Source organism: Panthera tigris, chromosome B3 (assembly GCF_018350195.1).
Source record: "Panthera tigris isolate Pti1 chromosome B3, P.tigris_Pti1_mat1.1, whole genome shotgun sequence".
NCBI classification, from domain to species: Eukaryota; Metazoa; Chordata; class Mammalia; order Carnivora; family Felidae; genus Panthera; species Panthera tigris.
This window is the reverse complement of record NC_056665.1, coordinates 124,309,831-124,326,876: the sequence shown is the minus strand read 5'-3', so window position 1 is coordinate 124,326,876 and position 17,046 is coordinate 124,309,831. Positions and strand designations below refer to the sequence as shown.

The 17,046-nt window shown below is 36.9% G+C and overlaps 1 protein-coding gene across 11 annotated transcripts in view; it reads left to right on the top strand.

Annotated features, from left to right (window-relative positions):
* Positions 1-17,046, top strand: part of CEP128 (centrosomal protein 128) — a 388,434-nt gene that overhangs the window by 318,278 nt on the left and 53,110 nt on the right. For 7 of the 11 annotated variants that reach the window (XR_006219018.1, XM_042990256.1, XM_042990254.1 and 4 more), the window contains 2 exons: positions 7,117-7,206; positions 14,898-14,921. Coding sequence is in view for 10 of the 11 variants with exons in the window: in XM_042990256.1 (XP_042846190.1) it covers positions 7,117-7,206; positions 14,898-14,921 (114 nt within the window). In the remaining variant the exon portion in view is untranslated. Of the gene's footprint in view, positions 1-6,088; positions 6,113-7,116; positions 7,208-14,897; positions 14,922-17,046 lie in introns of those variants that run through there. The other 4 variants (XM_042990260.1, XM_042990259.1, XM_042990257.1 and 1 more) reach the window with 3 other exon arrangements.

Sequence of the window (17,046 nt, the reverse complement as noted above, 5' to 3'; positions counted from 1 at the left end):
TAATTTCTTTCCCAGGTAGCTTTTAAAAATAGCTGGAACCTGCCATTTGAAGGATTTGATCTATATTTTTAGAAACTTTGGGGGAGTGGAGGGGCAGGTGTTTGATTTTGTTTTTGTCACTCCAGTAGTGCTCAGGAAAAGCATTTGAAATGAGTGGAAGGAGAAGATAATCTTTTCCTCAGCCATTACTTCATTTCAGCTACTTATGGAATAGCCTATGACAACATGGTGTTTGAGGAAAAAATAGAACTTGAATTTCTTAGTTCTTTTGGAACAAGTCTAATAAATATTAATATAGGGGAATTATAATATGCAAAAGAATTCCAGTGTAGAGTTGGCAGATACATCAATGGAAATAAACTGGGCAAGAAAAACACCAAAGACAAAAAGCTGACATGGGTAGATAAATCACCCTGGCGGAGGCTGGCAGGATCGTGCATTGATATCTGAGTAGTACCCATAGATGGCCAATCCTCCTGGTGAACAACCATGTGATAAACTGGGATAATCAACACACCAACTGGATAATTTCCACGATTTTGCTGTCAGTCATTTCTTCCTGACTGTAGAATGCCCACAGCCTGTACTTTCAAACCACATAGTGATTTGGGGATTTTAGAGATTACAGGTAGAAATGCAGAGATGGGCTGCTAAGAGTCCTTGAGTTTATTTAGAAGGGAAAGTAAGGATGAAGTAGGATGCTGTGTTCTAACACTGAATCTATAGAAGAACTGAAGGATTGGTTAAAGCAATTCTTAAATTTCCTTGCAAGTTGTAATTTGCTTAGAAGATTCTATGGTACATTTTTAGAAGTCCCGATTTGAATAAATTGATAGATTATGATTGATTGTTCAAGTCTTTATTAAACTAGAAGGTCAATGCAGTATCCTGCTCCTCCTTAGGATAACTCATTGGAGTTAAAATGCAACTTCCATACTTCTGGAAATCAGCACGTAATGCACACCTACATATTCTTCCCAAGATGCAAGAATGTAGGCAAATCACTGTATGTCTGTATTTCTTTTTGTGATATATGATTTAAAAAAAAACATACCTGTTTATAACCAATGACATAAACCATGCAAAACATGGGTGATTATGGGGGTTGGAGGATTGGGCAACACTTGCCACTTTCAGGGCTAGGTGGCTTAATGGCCCATTAAAATCTGTTTGCTCAAGGTAAAGAAGCTTACCAAGCTTAAATTCGGTATGAGGTCTCACCAGAGATGAAACGTTAGCAGTCTGTATTAGGGTCAAGCAAGGTCTCAGCCAATTAGATTTGCACACTTCCATTTACTATGTGAAGAAGCCTCAGGAGAACAGGGAACCAAGCTCAGTAAAATACATTCTACTTGAAACTTTAATGACCACTAAATTTTATCACTGTATTTTACCAAAAATTCACAACTTAATTTTAATTCCGAATCTATAGCAGTAAAACTGGAAAATAGAATACCCTGAAAGCGAAGTAGTCTATGTCTGAATGTATGGAAGTTGATTAATAGACCATGGCCTTTGAGAATAAAAGAAATATGAAAGTGTGACTGGTTCTGTTTATCCAAAGAGATGCAAAGCACGAGTGTTTGGGATTCAGCAGCCTCCTTCCTTTGAGTCAAGCTTCTACAGAAGCCTCTAAAAACAAACAGACGCCCTTTGGAAACATTTTTAAAATGCAAATATAAAGTGTAATTTTTGAGTTCAAGTGCCCAAATTTTACTCTGTGACAAAGTTTTATAAAAACTTGGTAGAGAAAATGAGCCAACTGAGTGTTACAAATTTTATAAATTGTTCCCACAAGGGAGGAATTTATTTTATGTGTCTCCATATACCAGCCCCTTTGCAGTGGACTCCATGAAAAGCAACACTTCCAGAAAATATCCCTTAGGGCCTTTGTCACAATCTGAACCGTGGGCTCCATGAACACTGCGGCTGATGGAAGAACGGCTTATGTTTTCTTATGAAAAATGAAAAACATCTAAGCCTGTTATGATGTTTTGCAGTGTTGAGCTTGTCTGGGAGTTTTTGCCACGCTTCCAGAGTAGTCAACTGTCACCTTACAATTTGTGGCAGTTTCATTTGGGTTACAGTTTAAGTAATTACTTCAGGACCAGTCTCTTTTATGTGTGCATCTACTTATTCTCCTCAGTCACATCCCTGGATAGGCCTCAAACTTTGGATAAATAATAGTATGTCTGCCATTTGAGCTGCTATAGCAAAACTACCATAGACTGAGTGTCTTAAACTAGAAACCTTTATTTCTCACAGTTCGAGACTAGGAAGTCTAGGATCTAGGCAGTTTGACTGTCTATGTTCAGTAGTAATGTTGGCAGATTCAGATTCAGTATCCAGCCAGTTCCTGGGTCATAGGAGCAGAGACAGTACACTCTGGAATCTTTTTTAAGGGTACTAGCCCATTCAGGAGGGCTCTACCCTCATGACCGATCACTTACTTAGGGCCCCATCTCCTGATAACACATTCGGGATTAGGATTTCAACCTGTGAAATTTGGGGGGGGGGACACAAATATTCAGGCCATTAACACTCCATTTTTCTGTCTCCTGATAACAATGACAGTTGTGAAGACAGTGTTCTAAGGAATGTCTATAGTGTGCAATAGATTTGGGAACAAATGGTTAGCAATAATACATTTCTGGTTGGAACCTTTCCATTGACTGTGAAATCTCTGAGGTTCTAGGGGTGCCTGGGTAGCTCAGTTGGTTAAGCATCCGACTTCGGCTCAGGTCATGATCTCACAGTTCATGAGTTTGAGCCGCACGTCAGGCTATGTGTTGACAGCTCAGAGCCTGGAACCTGCTTCAGATTCTGTGTCTCTCTACCCCTCCCCTGCTCACATTGTCTCTCTATCAAAAAATGAATAAACATTAAAAAAATTAAAAATAAAACAAATCTCTGAGGTTCTAAGTATTAATAGAAGATCATTGTAAGCAACTATAGTTCTCATTTGTAGGGCTGTCTCCCATCCTTATCTCTGGCACATTCTCCAGAATGTAAAGAACTATTGCAAAAGATTTCCCCAGACTGGGATCTCGAAAACTCACTAATATTATGTTTTAATTATTAACGAATACTGATTTAGTAAGTGTTAGTTCCTGTCAAGATTTTGCTAAATCGATCCAAAAGGGTGATGGTCTGTGCATCAAGAGAGAAGAAAAAAATGACCCTCTGGCTTGTTAATGAATGATATTAACGGTAGACAATACTTTTGTGTCTTACACTGCTGAAACTTCTAAATGTATGTCATTGATTCCTTGTGATACTTCTAGAAGATAAATACTTTTATTTTCATTTTACAGATGAAGAACATCCCTGGCTTGCTCAGCCAGTAGTTCGCAGGGCTATAGTACTTACACTAGAATCTGCCTGTCTTCTGTACTACTGTGTTTCAGTGCCTCCAGAGCTTATGGAGAACACAACCTCCACACTTTGTTTGTTTGTTTGTTTGTTTGTTTAGGTTCTTGGCCTCTGTTTCTTTGGATTTCTTCCATCTTTTTCTTCTAAGAGAATGATTCATTGAAAAATATATTAAGAATTTGGTGTGGTAAAATACTAACTCACCCCTTAGCTTCTTAAGAAAAGACTATAAGAAGGTAAATGACTTGTACAAAATGCATTAAATAAATCAGATAATACTGGGGACTAATATTAGTGAAACTCCTTACTGCTTTTCTATTTAACTTTAAAACTATTTACAAACCCTTAGGCTCTAAGCTTTATGTATACATGGCAACTGGGCTGTGTGTGTGTGTGTGTGTGTGTGTGTGTGTGTGTGTGTGTGTGTTTGTCTCTTGGCATGTGAGGAAACTTTCAATTCCTGGTGCAAAATTATGAGCAATCCAGTAATCTCAAACACTTCTAGGAAGGAGAAGGGTCATTTTTCTTTTTCCATTCTGCACCTTTTCTTTTTGCTTATTCATCATGCTTTAAACAAACAGACCAAAGAAAGTTGTTACTAAAGCCCTCCTTGGGCTTCTTCAATTTCAGTTTTAAACCAGGTTCAAAATATTCTGGCAAAAATTAAACGCAACATTGAAAACGTTTGCATAAATTTTGAATTGTGGAAAAAGTGATAAAACTAAAATGAGCTGAAAGAATGAGTAATAAGCATCTCTTCATATCTTTGTCTTTTTATCATAATCACTGATGATTTGGGTTTTTAAAAATTGATTCTGAAGTGCATTCCTTTTCCAGAGTATCTGCATTACACTTACTCTTCTAAATTTAATTTGTTAGAAGTTTAATGTTTACTTTTAAAAGTGTGAAGGCTTATTAGCATGCTAATAAATAACATTTAATGTCTATTAACAGTACTTCTATATTTGCTCATAAAATGGAATAGAAAAATATTACCTACAAGAGATTCCATGCCTTTACTACATTCTGGGTGTAATTGAAATCCCTAGTTCTCATTTCACTGTTAGAAAAGAACTAATAAATTTGTCACCAGTAAAACAGGGGTGGGGGAGCAGAGGCCATTTATGAGCTCTATAATGAATCTAACTCCTGCAGCCTAGACCTGAAAGAATTGGGAGACCAGCACAATAGAGGTGCCATTTAGCTGTACAGCATCACAGCTAATTAAGTTTAGATCTTTGCTTTTCTTTACCCTTTTTTCTGATATTTCCCCAGTGGTATTGGCTGTGTGTCTTCAAATGGCCTAATATCACACCTAGAAATAGAAGCAGTTGCAACTCACGTAAGAAACGCATATGGCAAAAATACAATCCCTTTTGAGGATATGGTAAATAACTATGAATGTGTGCAAATAATGGTTTTTATTTGAACATTAAATTTTATTGTGATATAGTATGTGTTTTGTTACACTGTCACCTGACATCTGTTAAAATTAGGGTTCTGGAATGCTGTTCTGGCCTGTGTAATTTTGAGAAAGAGGCTCTAGAACACTCCTCCAGTATGAAACCTAACCTCTGCCACACACAAAATATAGTTCTCATGGTAATAAAAAAAGGTATCATCTTTATAGACAAATATATATAAATATACACATATATAGATTTCTTAATGTGCAGTCTAAGCTCAACCACAATGTGGAATTCACTACATTTAATGTCTTTGAGTCTACTTCTCTGACTTTAAAAATGAATGAAATTAATAATGTTGACCTATTGAGAGTTTTGGGGAATGTCAAATGAAAAATACTGTCAGCACATAATAAGCTTGTAATAAATAGTGTTGAGTTTTATGATACTGGTAATTTAAAAGGATATTTTAATATCCAGTGTCCCTGTTACTCCTGAAATTAAACAAACCCAGGACCTTTGCATTTGCTACTTCCTCTCTCTGTAATGCTTTCCCTTAGCTCTTTCAGTGATGGCTCATTGTCATCCTTTGAGTTTCAGCTCAAATGTCACCTCTTCACGGACATTTAACCTGGCCAAACTGTCTAAAGTAAATCTCTGCCCTCACTCTCCATCATGGTGTTTCAGTATCCTCTTTATTTATCTCTTAGTCTACTCCTTTCAAATATAAACTCAATGAAGGCAGAGAGACCTTATCTCCCTTGTTGATAACTGTGCACCCAATGTCCAACAAAGTAGCTGCCTCAATAAGTGTGAATGAATGGATGAATTAATTAAATGAATAAATGAGTGGAAGGGAGGGAAGGCGGGAAGAACAAAGGAAAGACATTGGAAGGAATGAATAAAAATGATGGATAAAAGGAATAAAGGACAAAAAAAAAAAGAAACTTTCATGGCCTGAGGAATGATTTATATTCTGGATATATGTATTTATGCATATACAACTTTTAAACGTTATTTTTTTAATGTTTATTTCTTTTTGAGAGAGAACACAAGCAGTGAGGGAGGAAGGCGAGAGGGGGACAGAGGATCCAAAGTGGGCTCTGTGCTGACAGCAGAGAGCCTGATGTGGGGCTGGAACTCACGAACCATGAGATCATGACCTAAGCCAAAAGTGGACTCTTAACTGACTGACACCCAGGCACCTGTAAATGTTATTTTAAAGTTTAAAATTTGGGTAAAATTTTTCTGGTTCCTGTCGTCTTTTCTTGTCCCTGGTCAATGTGTTTCACCTTATCTTCTCCTTCCAGAAGCTATAGCAAAACAATAGGGTGACCTCCTTCTGTGAGACAGTAAGTAATTTTTATGGGATACTGACACCTTAGAACAGAGGGTTGCCAAACGTTTTGTGAAGGGCCAGATTCTAAATATTTTCAATTTTACAAGCTATGTGCTGTCTCCCAACGACTCACCTCTGCCACTATAGAAAGAAAGCAACCATAGACAATATGTAAAGAACTGAATGGACTGTGTTCCAATAAAAATAATTTAGGGAAACTGAAATTTGAATTCCATGTAATTTTCACATGTCATAAAATATTATTCTTACTTTGATTTTTCTTCAGCCAAATAAAAGCGTAAAAGCCATTTTTAGCTCACGGACCTATAAAAACAAGCAGCAGGTTGGAATGGCCTTAGAATGAACTAGTTTAATGGTTTTCTCTCCCAAGACTGTTGCCTTTTAAAAGATGAACTAGATTGGGGGAGGCAAAGAATAAATTTCTATTGGTAGAATTTCTAATAATTTTGCAAATGGAAGAAAAGCATAATTTTGAGTGATCAGACCTCCCTGAACTCCGAAAATCACACTGTATCAGTGGTCCGTTGTCAACAAGTAAGTTGTAAGTGTTAAAAGTAGCTTTCATTACTGACTAAAGTTGCCCAGGTGTACCTGCTAGCAAACTCCCACCTTATTTATTCCTTCCCATTGTAGACTTTGGAGTTTAGGATTAGTTGCATCTAACGATGTTTGATTTGAAAGCAAGACAGTCTGAGGATACTTGAGCTCTATAATCCTGAAGAATAAACTGTTTTCAACTTCAAGTAATGATTTCCCTAAAATTTGTGCATGTAAGTTGAGTAAGGAATTATTTGGGGAAACATTTTAAGAGCACAGTGTGACATAATTTTCTAAATGCAGAAATTAAAAATTCATTAAAAATTATTATAGTCGTATTAGTGTTATTTTTGTAGCTATGACTATTGATTGTGCTTTTGAATGTTTTAAGACAATAGAGCTTTCCAACTTTTTTTCTTTACTCACATCTCTCTCAAACAGCCAAAGCAACTGTTTAAAATTCCATCTTGGGAAGATGCTAGTCAGACTGCAATGAAAAATCAGAATGAAGCTCAATTTGAAGAAAAAGCAGTTAAGTATTTCATAGGTAGGAATATTTAGGATATTTGGAAGTGAATAGTCAAAATATGTCTGCTTTATTTTAGGACATGCAGGCTAAGTCAGCCTTCAGGTATGCATCTCAGAAGTGTAACTAGAAACTAAGTTGTTGGGGTTTTTCCTCGGTTTTCTTGGATACTAAGAACAGTGCACCATTGATGGTCAGAGTACAGATAACCTGAGGCTAATTTTAAATCCTTTAACTACCTTTCCCTTCCTACCTGTGCTTGTATATCAGGAAATGGAGATTAATAATAGTTTTGATCTTAGTCAAATGGAATAGGAAGCAAGGAAAACCTTACTCGTGTCAGCCAAATACATTATTTTGAAACCATCTGCTTATGTCTGATTATCTTTATCAGCACCCTCTCTCTTTAGTATAGAACAGTGAGAGGTAACTGTACAGAAGCCCATGGAAGGAGTATGGGAATGAGGGTGAGACAGCCACAGGTTCCTCGTGCTTTAATTCCTGAAACACTTGAATAAATGACTGCATGTAAATTGAGATGAGGATTATTGGAATTGCTCAAAGGTAAGCAATTTAATTCCCAAGGTGGACTGTTTGCTTGTACCATTTCATGGCTCAGTTTGTGACCTGAGTGATAGTCAACCATCGAGTGCTAGGGTTGAAATATTCAGGAAGAAGGAGCTTGGGACAGTGGGTTCCATGTGGGTTTCTTTGTGAATATTCTTCACCTGGAATCCCAGAAGATGTGTGCCCTTGAGGGAATCAAAGGAGATGGCAGCCTCAGGGAGTCTCATTAGGCCAGCTATGTTTGGTGACAGTCAAATACACACTCTGAAAGAAAAAGCATACCTTACTGTTTCCCACAAATTCTTCCTGACACAAACCTACTCATAAATTATGCCATAATCACTACTGCAGTATGATTTGCATAAGAGTTCAGAGCATATTCAGCTGATATATGACTAACCTCGCCACTGGAGACATGTACTTTACTTTTTTAAATGTAAATCTTTGGGGGGAAAATACAGTGTGTTGGTTTCTGGGTTGTTGGTTTTCTCCCTCTACTACTCAACTTCTGTGTGTGCATTTCTTTTGAGGGGACAGTCAGTCTTTGAAATTACATTGGTTGTTATTTGCATTGCCCCTAGCCACCATCATAGCCTTTATATTATCTGCAAATAATTTTTAGTTGTTCCCCATTCCAGATGTCATTCACTGAACTCTTGTTACCCATTATCAGCAGACTCACTATGGAATTGCACAGTTCTGGGAGAAAGACAGTTCTGCGTCTTCTGCCCTCTATTTGGTTTGTAGTCGTAACCTCTAGCCACCTGTGAACCACATTGTACGTTAAAGAGGAATCTTAATTCGATTCTTCATTTTAAAGGGAAAAAAAAAAAGGAAACCTCATTGCTTTGTTCTGTGATCTGAAACACAAAGGGTAAATCTGAGAGGTTTTGGTGTTAGTGTTATACAACCGACCGGAAGTGTTTACAGGGATTTCAAGCAAAACCCTACTTCGCCTCTCAGGCTGCATTTTCCAGTGTGAAATCTGTCAAAATAAATCACCACAGCTCCATTTTCCATATCTTCCTCTTCCCCACCACACAGACACATGCACACATCCCACTTTGGTGTAAGCACAATCTCCAACTTCTCTGAACAAGGTCAAACAGTGATACAAACAGTGCCAAAGTATGAGGGTCAGTGATCACCTCTCAAGATTGCAAACCAAAAATGCAACCAGAGTGTTGCCCAGGAAACCTACAGAACAGCTGGCTGCCTCCTGTCTCTATCATGACTAGTGGTAGTAGATGAGAGAATAGATCAGAGATGTGGAGCACATATTTTGACTCTGTTCGTAAATCCTGTTTCTGATTCTATCAGGGACTTGTCACACCCCTAGTGAAAAGCAGGTAATGAGGAAAGTTACTGGGTACTCCCTCTAGGTTAGGAAATGACACATGCCTTTAAACCGGCTTTTCTGGATAAGTCAACATGTTGAAGGGCGTACTTACAGCTTTTTAGACAAAATGTTGATAACTTGCTGCAGTTTTCTTTTCAGCGTTTCCGTTTTGTTAGTTTGGATCCTGTAGTAGATTATTTGAAAACAGCACATAAGCAGCTAGAGAAATGAATTAACAAAGATAGACTACATGTGGGGCACCTGGGTGGCTCAGTCAGTTAGGTGTCCAACTTCGGCCCAGGTCGTGACCCTGTGCTTTGTGGGTTTGAGCCCGGTATCAGGCTCTGTGCTGACAGCTCAGAGACTGGAACCTGCTTCCGATTCTGTGTCTCCCTCTTTCTCTGCCCCTCCCCTGCTTGCACTCTATCTGTCTCCCAAAAATAAATAAATATTTAAAAAAAATTTTTAAGATAGACTACACATATCTAAAAGATGGGTACAATGAACTGTGGATGATCAGGAAACCACTGCAAGCTGCTCTAATGCCATTTATTCTAAAAGCTTTTCTTAAGTGTCCAGTAATTTTATCTGACTTTTAAGTAGCATGCAACTTTATGTATAGATCATTGATTCCTTTGATGTATTCAAGGTCAAATTATGCTATATTTTGAAGCTTTTTTTGGTGTGGCAACATTAAGGTTGTTTGCAGTTTTTAGCTCTTTATTTTGTTTCAATTTATTTTAAATCACTACGTGGAACACCCTTTTTTTTTTTTAGTTTATTTATTTATTTTGAAAGAGAGAGAGCATGAGTGGGGAGGGGCACAGAGAGAGAGGAGAGAGAATCCCAAGCAGGCTCTGCACTGTCAGCATGGAGCCCACTGAGCCTAAATCAAGAGTCAGACATTTAACTTGACTGAGCCATCCAGGCACCCAGAAACACTCATTTTATTGCCATATGGAAATTCATAGAGAAAAATGCACATATTTGTGTTTAATTTTATATCATATAAGAAGTAGTAGGTAAAGTGTGAGTATTAATTAAATAGAGTTAACAATATAAATAAATAAACAAATAAATAAATAAAGTTAGCATTGACAGGAAAAATGCCATACAGTGGTCTCTCTGGGGGAAGCCAAGTGTATTTTTCTTTCGGAAGAGAGGCTTTTTGGATTTAGAACAGAATGGAGGGAGTCCCCATTGTGGATCTTTGCTTGCTTTTTGAAAATTATTCATCCATCAGTCCTCAGGAAGTTTCCAGAATTATTCTATACTGTTAAAGATCCTTAGACTTGGAAGAGTGAGAGACTCTTGTTTTATTCTTATACCATTATTCTTATACCATTCTTATACCAATATACCATTGGTTTTCATATGCAAATGGATATATGTAAAGCGTTCTCGGAAAATGCCGCATTATTGTGATAAAATAAAGTCACTAGGCCTGTTCAGTTATACTTAACAGAGGCAAAACTCAGATTGTTTAGACCTAGAAGGCCTCTACATCTCTTAGATGCGAGATAGACGAATCCTTGTGTCTACTTGATTGGCTTGGATGAATCAAATAAACTGTTAATGACCAGGGATTCAGATACCAATGATCTATATAGTACTCATTTCCTAATTTAACCTACAAATATTTTCTCATCTCCAATGATGCTAATGAACTAACTGCCTTGGTTCAGTTATAAATTCCAGTGTACAACCAACCCATGGTAACCAAGTAGCAAAGGAATATATACAGCTCAAGGCAGGTTAACTGACCTCAGCATAAAAAGTTATGTGTTTTTATAGTACATATGCCTCTCCCTTCTTGATATGTCAAGCTGGAATGAATTATAGTGTATTGTCTAACAGCATTATTGATACTCAGAAATTTTATGAAATATTCACTTTGTTAAGAATGGCTACCACTTCACAGTGGAGCTCAATGACTATGCAGTGACTACATATATAATCTTTCAGAGTAAACATTAAATGTTGCCATATCAGGTGTTTCTTAGACTTTCCCCCTCCTTAGGTAGAATGAAAAGAATAGTGGAAAGGAGATTATCCGGTCACAAAAAATCTATATCAACAAAACAGGTTTTCTTCCCCCAAGCACTTTTTCTTCAAAATATTGAAGGAATTTTTTCCTTTGTTTTTTGTTTAACCTTCCACTCCCAATTGTTTCTTTCCTTGTTACTAGGGTTATTTTTTCAGAAATACTTCACACATGAGAAATGAACAGATTAGATTTAATAGAATAATTTATTTATACAATATTCTTACATCTTATTTCAAGTGTTGTTTGGAGTAAAAGGACTTGAAGGCCCATCATCGGTGGGACCCTAAGAGTCTGCAATTCTCCTAAAAGTGCGTGCAGAATTATGTGTATGTTGTGGATAATGTATATTTTCCTGGGGAGAAGATCAAATTTCCTCAGACCCAAAGTTCCTGACTACAAAAATAAGAACCACTGATGTATCGAAACCACCTGAAACAGCATGACTGCAGTGAGAGTATCTTCACTATTTCTGGAGGCTGTTTTCTCTCTCGGCCCCTCCCACCTTCTAACCCTCCTTTCAATGCCCCAGTACTTTTCCAAGTGTGGAAGTGTGTGTTCATGCTGGGGGAGGGGGGCAAGTGTTGAGCCTTCAGGTTGGACTTGAAGGTAAACTGGGTTGAAATGAAAATTGGAGATTATACAACAAGAACAAAACACTGTGGCTGCCCTTCTGGTGAGAGTGGGAGAGGTTAAGACCAATATAATTTATTGTGGTATAGTTATATGTCCATTCTAGGACATATACTGGCACTTGTTTCCTGGGCTGTGTCAATGCCACAGCGCTGGCTTAAGTTACCTCTGTTTTGCTAAGAACATGAGAGGAAGTATGAAAATATTTTGTTAGAGAATAAATACTTGCAGTAGCCTAATTTTTTTATATACAGAATTATAATAACTAACCTTACCTGCCAAAAAAGAAGTCAAACATTTAAATTTTCAGAAAGCATTTCTTAAATTTTCCAAGCAAGTTAGTAAGTTCATAAAGACTAGGAGTAGTTTCTTTTTATTTACTGCCCACAATTAAGACCAAACAACTCTACAATCTAGACGAGGCTCACTAACTGGCTACGATGGCTGGTATTCTATTAGCCGCTGTTGATTGGCAAATTGAATTATTTAAATTCAGGTTAATGAACTGAATTGTTTGTTTCCGTAATTTTCTCATTTTGGTAACATATTACATTTTTCATAGAAAGCTGTCTCAATACCAATTTGGAATGAAGTGGGTTATAGATGAAAAGACGTCAGTAAGTTGCACTGAAATAAATCATGTATTCATCTTTATACTTTAACAAAATGGAGTTTTCTTTGACCAATTGTGTTCATAGTCTGAAAGACTAGGCACATAGCTTGGATTGCTATAATAAATTGCCAAAGACTGGGTGGCTTAAACAACAAACGTTTCTCATAGTTCTGGGGATGAGGAGTCCAAGATCAAGGTGCTGGCAGAGTTGGTCCTGGTGAGGCCCCTCTTTCTGGGCCTCTTGTAGATGGCCAACTTTTCTCATTATGCCTTTATGTGGCAGAGAGCAGAAAGAGAAGCAGACTTTCTTGTGTCTCTTCTTATAAGGGCACTGATCCCGTCATGAGGACTCTGTCCTCGTGACCTAATTGCCTGCAAAAGATCACATGTCCAGATGCCATAGCATTGGAGATTGGGGTTTCAATACATGAATTTTGTGAGGATATGAACATGCAGTCCACGACAGTGTGTATTTTTTTTAAATCTGGTAAGAAATATTCAAGTAAAATGAAGACACCCATATATAAATTATATCAGTCTGTCTTTGCCAAACACTGAGATCTGAATTAGGACAGACAAAATTTAATTCTAGTATTTTGACATCATATGAAATCTCTGATTTCAGACTAGCTGTCTGTGTTCTTTTAAAATGTGCTAATCCTGAAAAACGTGAGCCCATAAATGTATGGAGAAAATTTAAGGTCCAAATAGTGGCTTTATTTATTTTTTAAAGGCTTCCAAGATGGTTCATATAAATGTGATCCTGCCCAAAGGCTATTTCTGTCTCTATAAGGTATCTAATGAGGTCTTCTGTTCAATCTGCAAAGGATGATAAAGCATTGCTGAATGGTTTTGTCCCAGATGCACTGTGAATAAGATGCCTGGTACAATAGATCAAAGCCCCCTTGAGGCATTATTATATGCATTTATTATGAAGCATTCAAAAGTGACAGTACACAAGTCACCAACAAAACAGCGGTTATTTCACGAAAATTATGGGGGCGAGGGTGAGGTTCTCTACAGTATGCCAACAAAATGCAATTAAACAGATTATGTTGCTAAGAACAGTCTGCTTTGGGCTGATTTTGCATAATATATTCACTTAACTTGTACCCACATAACCAAATGTTTAACGGGTAGAAACGTTCAACTCAGTTTCCCATCTGAGGGTTGTGGATCATATTGCAGAAGTCCTCCAAAGGCAAGGCCTCTGTGTGTTAGGTGAGGCTGGGAGTTCGGCAGTGAGTGCCAAGTTCTTGCTGCTCCTAAGTGTCCTGGGTCCACGTGGATCCCTGTAGGACCACAAGAGACCTGAGCTGAGTGGCTCTCTGTACCAGTTCCCCCCTTTGCCTCTTAGGACAAATGATTCATTTGATTAAACAAAAAAGAAATCCAGATTTCACGCATCTCCTCCCACTGCTTTAGATGAGAGAAAAGGAAGAAAAGTGGCCTTGATCTTCCTAAAAAAGAGAGCTTTCTCTTTTCCTGAATCTTCAGACATTCCTCTCACAAATCCAGCGTTCTTTTATTTGGTAAAGACTTCCTCCATGTATCTGTCAGCTCTGAAAAGAGCTGAGAGAATGTAGATGTCAGTTCAAGAATGCAACCGTTTACTTAATCATGTGGCATTTTTTTAACTTTATTTTTTTTTTGAGAGAGTCAGAGAGAGTGTGCGCAACACTAGCAGGAGCATGGAGGAAGGGACAGTGAGAGAGGGCGAGAGAGAGAATCCCAAGCAGGCCCTGCGCCCTCAGTGCAGAACCCAATGCGGGGCTCCATTCGAGACTTGAATTCCCAAACCATGAGATCATGACCTGAGCGGAAGTCAGATGTTTAACTGACTGAGCCTCCGAGGCACACCAGTCATTTAGCTGTTTAAGTCACATTGTCAGTGACCCTTTTTTAAAACTAAGATTTCTGTAAAACTTCTAAGATACTACAGATAAGGAAGGCCCATCTGGGTTCCAGCATGTGATAGATCTTCCTTGTTTATTTTTCCTGTATTGTTTCAGTTAACAAATTACTTCTTAATTTTAATTGATGAAGTTATTCTTATGTCTGAACTTTACTTTCCAAATCATACTTTGTGCTGTATACCTGAGGGCTGGTATGTGTGCTATAGCCCTTTTTTTATATCACCACTATTGTCTAGTTGTTTTTATAACCAAACGTGTGTAATATTTATAAATCCTTAAATAAATAATTTTACCAATGCGAAAGTGGTAAAGTATATTCTGTTTGGTAGTTATATCTGAATTTATGATATTTACTGTTAAATTAAGTCTTATAGTCCTAACACTAGGTGAGATAAGAAGTACAGTGATTCTTTTATGACTGTTTTGATTGTAGAAATCATCCTGAGTAGGAATTCTCATTTTTTAAAAATTTTTTAAATACATTATTACCAATGGAAGATAAAGAGAAAATGTGACAGTTAAGTAAACTTGAAATGATTTTTAATGCTTTGTTTTTATAATTATATATTATGCTTTATTTGCAGGACCGTGTAAATGCATTAGAAACGGTAAGTTGGGGCATTTTCTTTCTCCTTTTGTCAGAATTACTGTTGTGTCTTGGTGTGGATTTCAGAGCACCCCTCACCCCACCCAAAGAAGCAATTCCAGAAAGCACTTCTAAAACTACATCTAGGATTGAAAGGGGAGAGACTAAGCTAAACTATACCTGAAAGGTAGGTGGATACACACCTTTAAAATGAAAATAATGGTAAAAAAAACCATCAAGAATGATGATACCAAGATGTCCTAAATTATGGAAAACAGAATTAGTTTAAATGTAATCAATATCCTATCTGTTTGTTTCTATATTTCCCAGTCACTAAAAGGATTGGTTGACAAGAAGTGGAGATTGGGATCCTGTTATACTTTGAGGTCCAGATAGTGAACCTCAGTATGTTTTGTTTTTAATTTTTTAATGTTATTTATTTTTGAGAGAGAGAGAGAGAGAGAGAGAGAGAGAGAGAGATGGAGTGTGAGCTGGGGAGGGACAGAGAGAGAGGGAGACACAGAATGAGAAGCAGGCTCCAGGCTCTGAGCTGTCAGCACAGAGCCCGATGCGGGGCTCGAACCCACAAACCGTGAGATCATGACCTGAGCCAAAGTTGGATGCTTAACCAACTGAGCCACCCAGGCACCCCAACCTCAGTATTTTTGTCCATTGTTTTTACCACTACCCAAATAATGTTAAAAGCTGGTCAGCCTTTTTCTCAATACTCTTACTTGCAGGAATCTACTATTAGGGAATACATTTCTTGAGGTGCATGAATGTAAGACGACATGCCTGCAATGTTTACTGTAAAATGATTTATTTGAAATGATTTTAGAGAAAAAGGGACAACCTCTTGTTTGACAATACAGTAATGAATGGTTAAAGTGTGGACTTTCCACCCAACATGATTATGGAAAGGGCTTGTACTAAAAGACAAATTAAAAAATAAAATAAAATTGTGTCTACTTCAATAATAACATGTAATGATAGGCATATGAATAAAAAGTAGAAGAGATGGAGCAAAACTCATCAGTGACTTGTTAGACATGAGTTAGGGCTGTGATTTCATTCCTTTCTCTATTTTTTCAAGTTTTATAAAACATTATATTACTTTTATAAATAAACCTTTGTATAATGAAAACCATGTGAATTGAAAGAATGGTAGAATAAATTATGGTACCACCTTATGATGAAAGATTTTCAGCCATAAAAAGTCATATTTTTAAAAAGTAAATATTGCCATATTATGCTCCCCATAATATGGGAGCAGTATATAAAGTAGTATATATATTTATGTGTGTGAGGGGGAGTGTGATGCAAATATTGAGTATTTTGTGTTAAAAAAAAGACTCAGAAAGCAAGCACACAAAATATTAAGAGTGGCTTGGGACTAGTGGTGATTTTTGTTTTTTCTTTCTATGTTTTTAATGAACAGGAAAAAAAAAAAAAAGAAGCCTTTCAACAATATGGCCAGTAAAGAATAAAATATTTATTTTGTGAGTGTGAGGTGGAGAGATGCTAATGGGGCACATTTTAGTCCTGTGTAAGCAAGTGATTTTGATTGACAGTGTCCAGACCCTAGTGGGTAAATAATCTATTCCTTAGATTTAACTGGGCCATTTGGAAATTACACTGACCTTCTCAGTTTCAGTATGATGACATTGTAGGTGAATAAAATGTTTAGTGTTCTTCCACATATATTTTACTTACTCTTAGGAAGTGTCTTGCCAACAGGATTTGGCTTGTGAATTAAACACTCTTTTTAAAAATATGAACAAAAATAGAAATTTTGAGTGTGAGGACTTGGGTTCAGCATATAAAATGCCACTTATACAACATTTAGCAAATCACTTGTTTCTTGATTCCCTCCTCTGTAAAAATAAAGATAACAATAATTAAACTTATTTTACCAAGTTGTGAGAATTAAGAGAGAAAATATATATGAACATGTTTAGGGCTAAACAAATGTTAGGTTATCATTATGTGATTGCTTATTATTTCTTATTTAATCATTTGCATTATACCAATATGCCATGCAAAACTTAAAATCATACAAGCAGAAACCAAAACCTATAAATTTTATTAGTATTTGTTAGTCTTTTTAATTTATCAATCTCTTTACTAAAAGTACTATGGAGTATGAT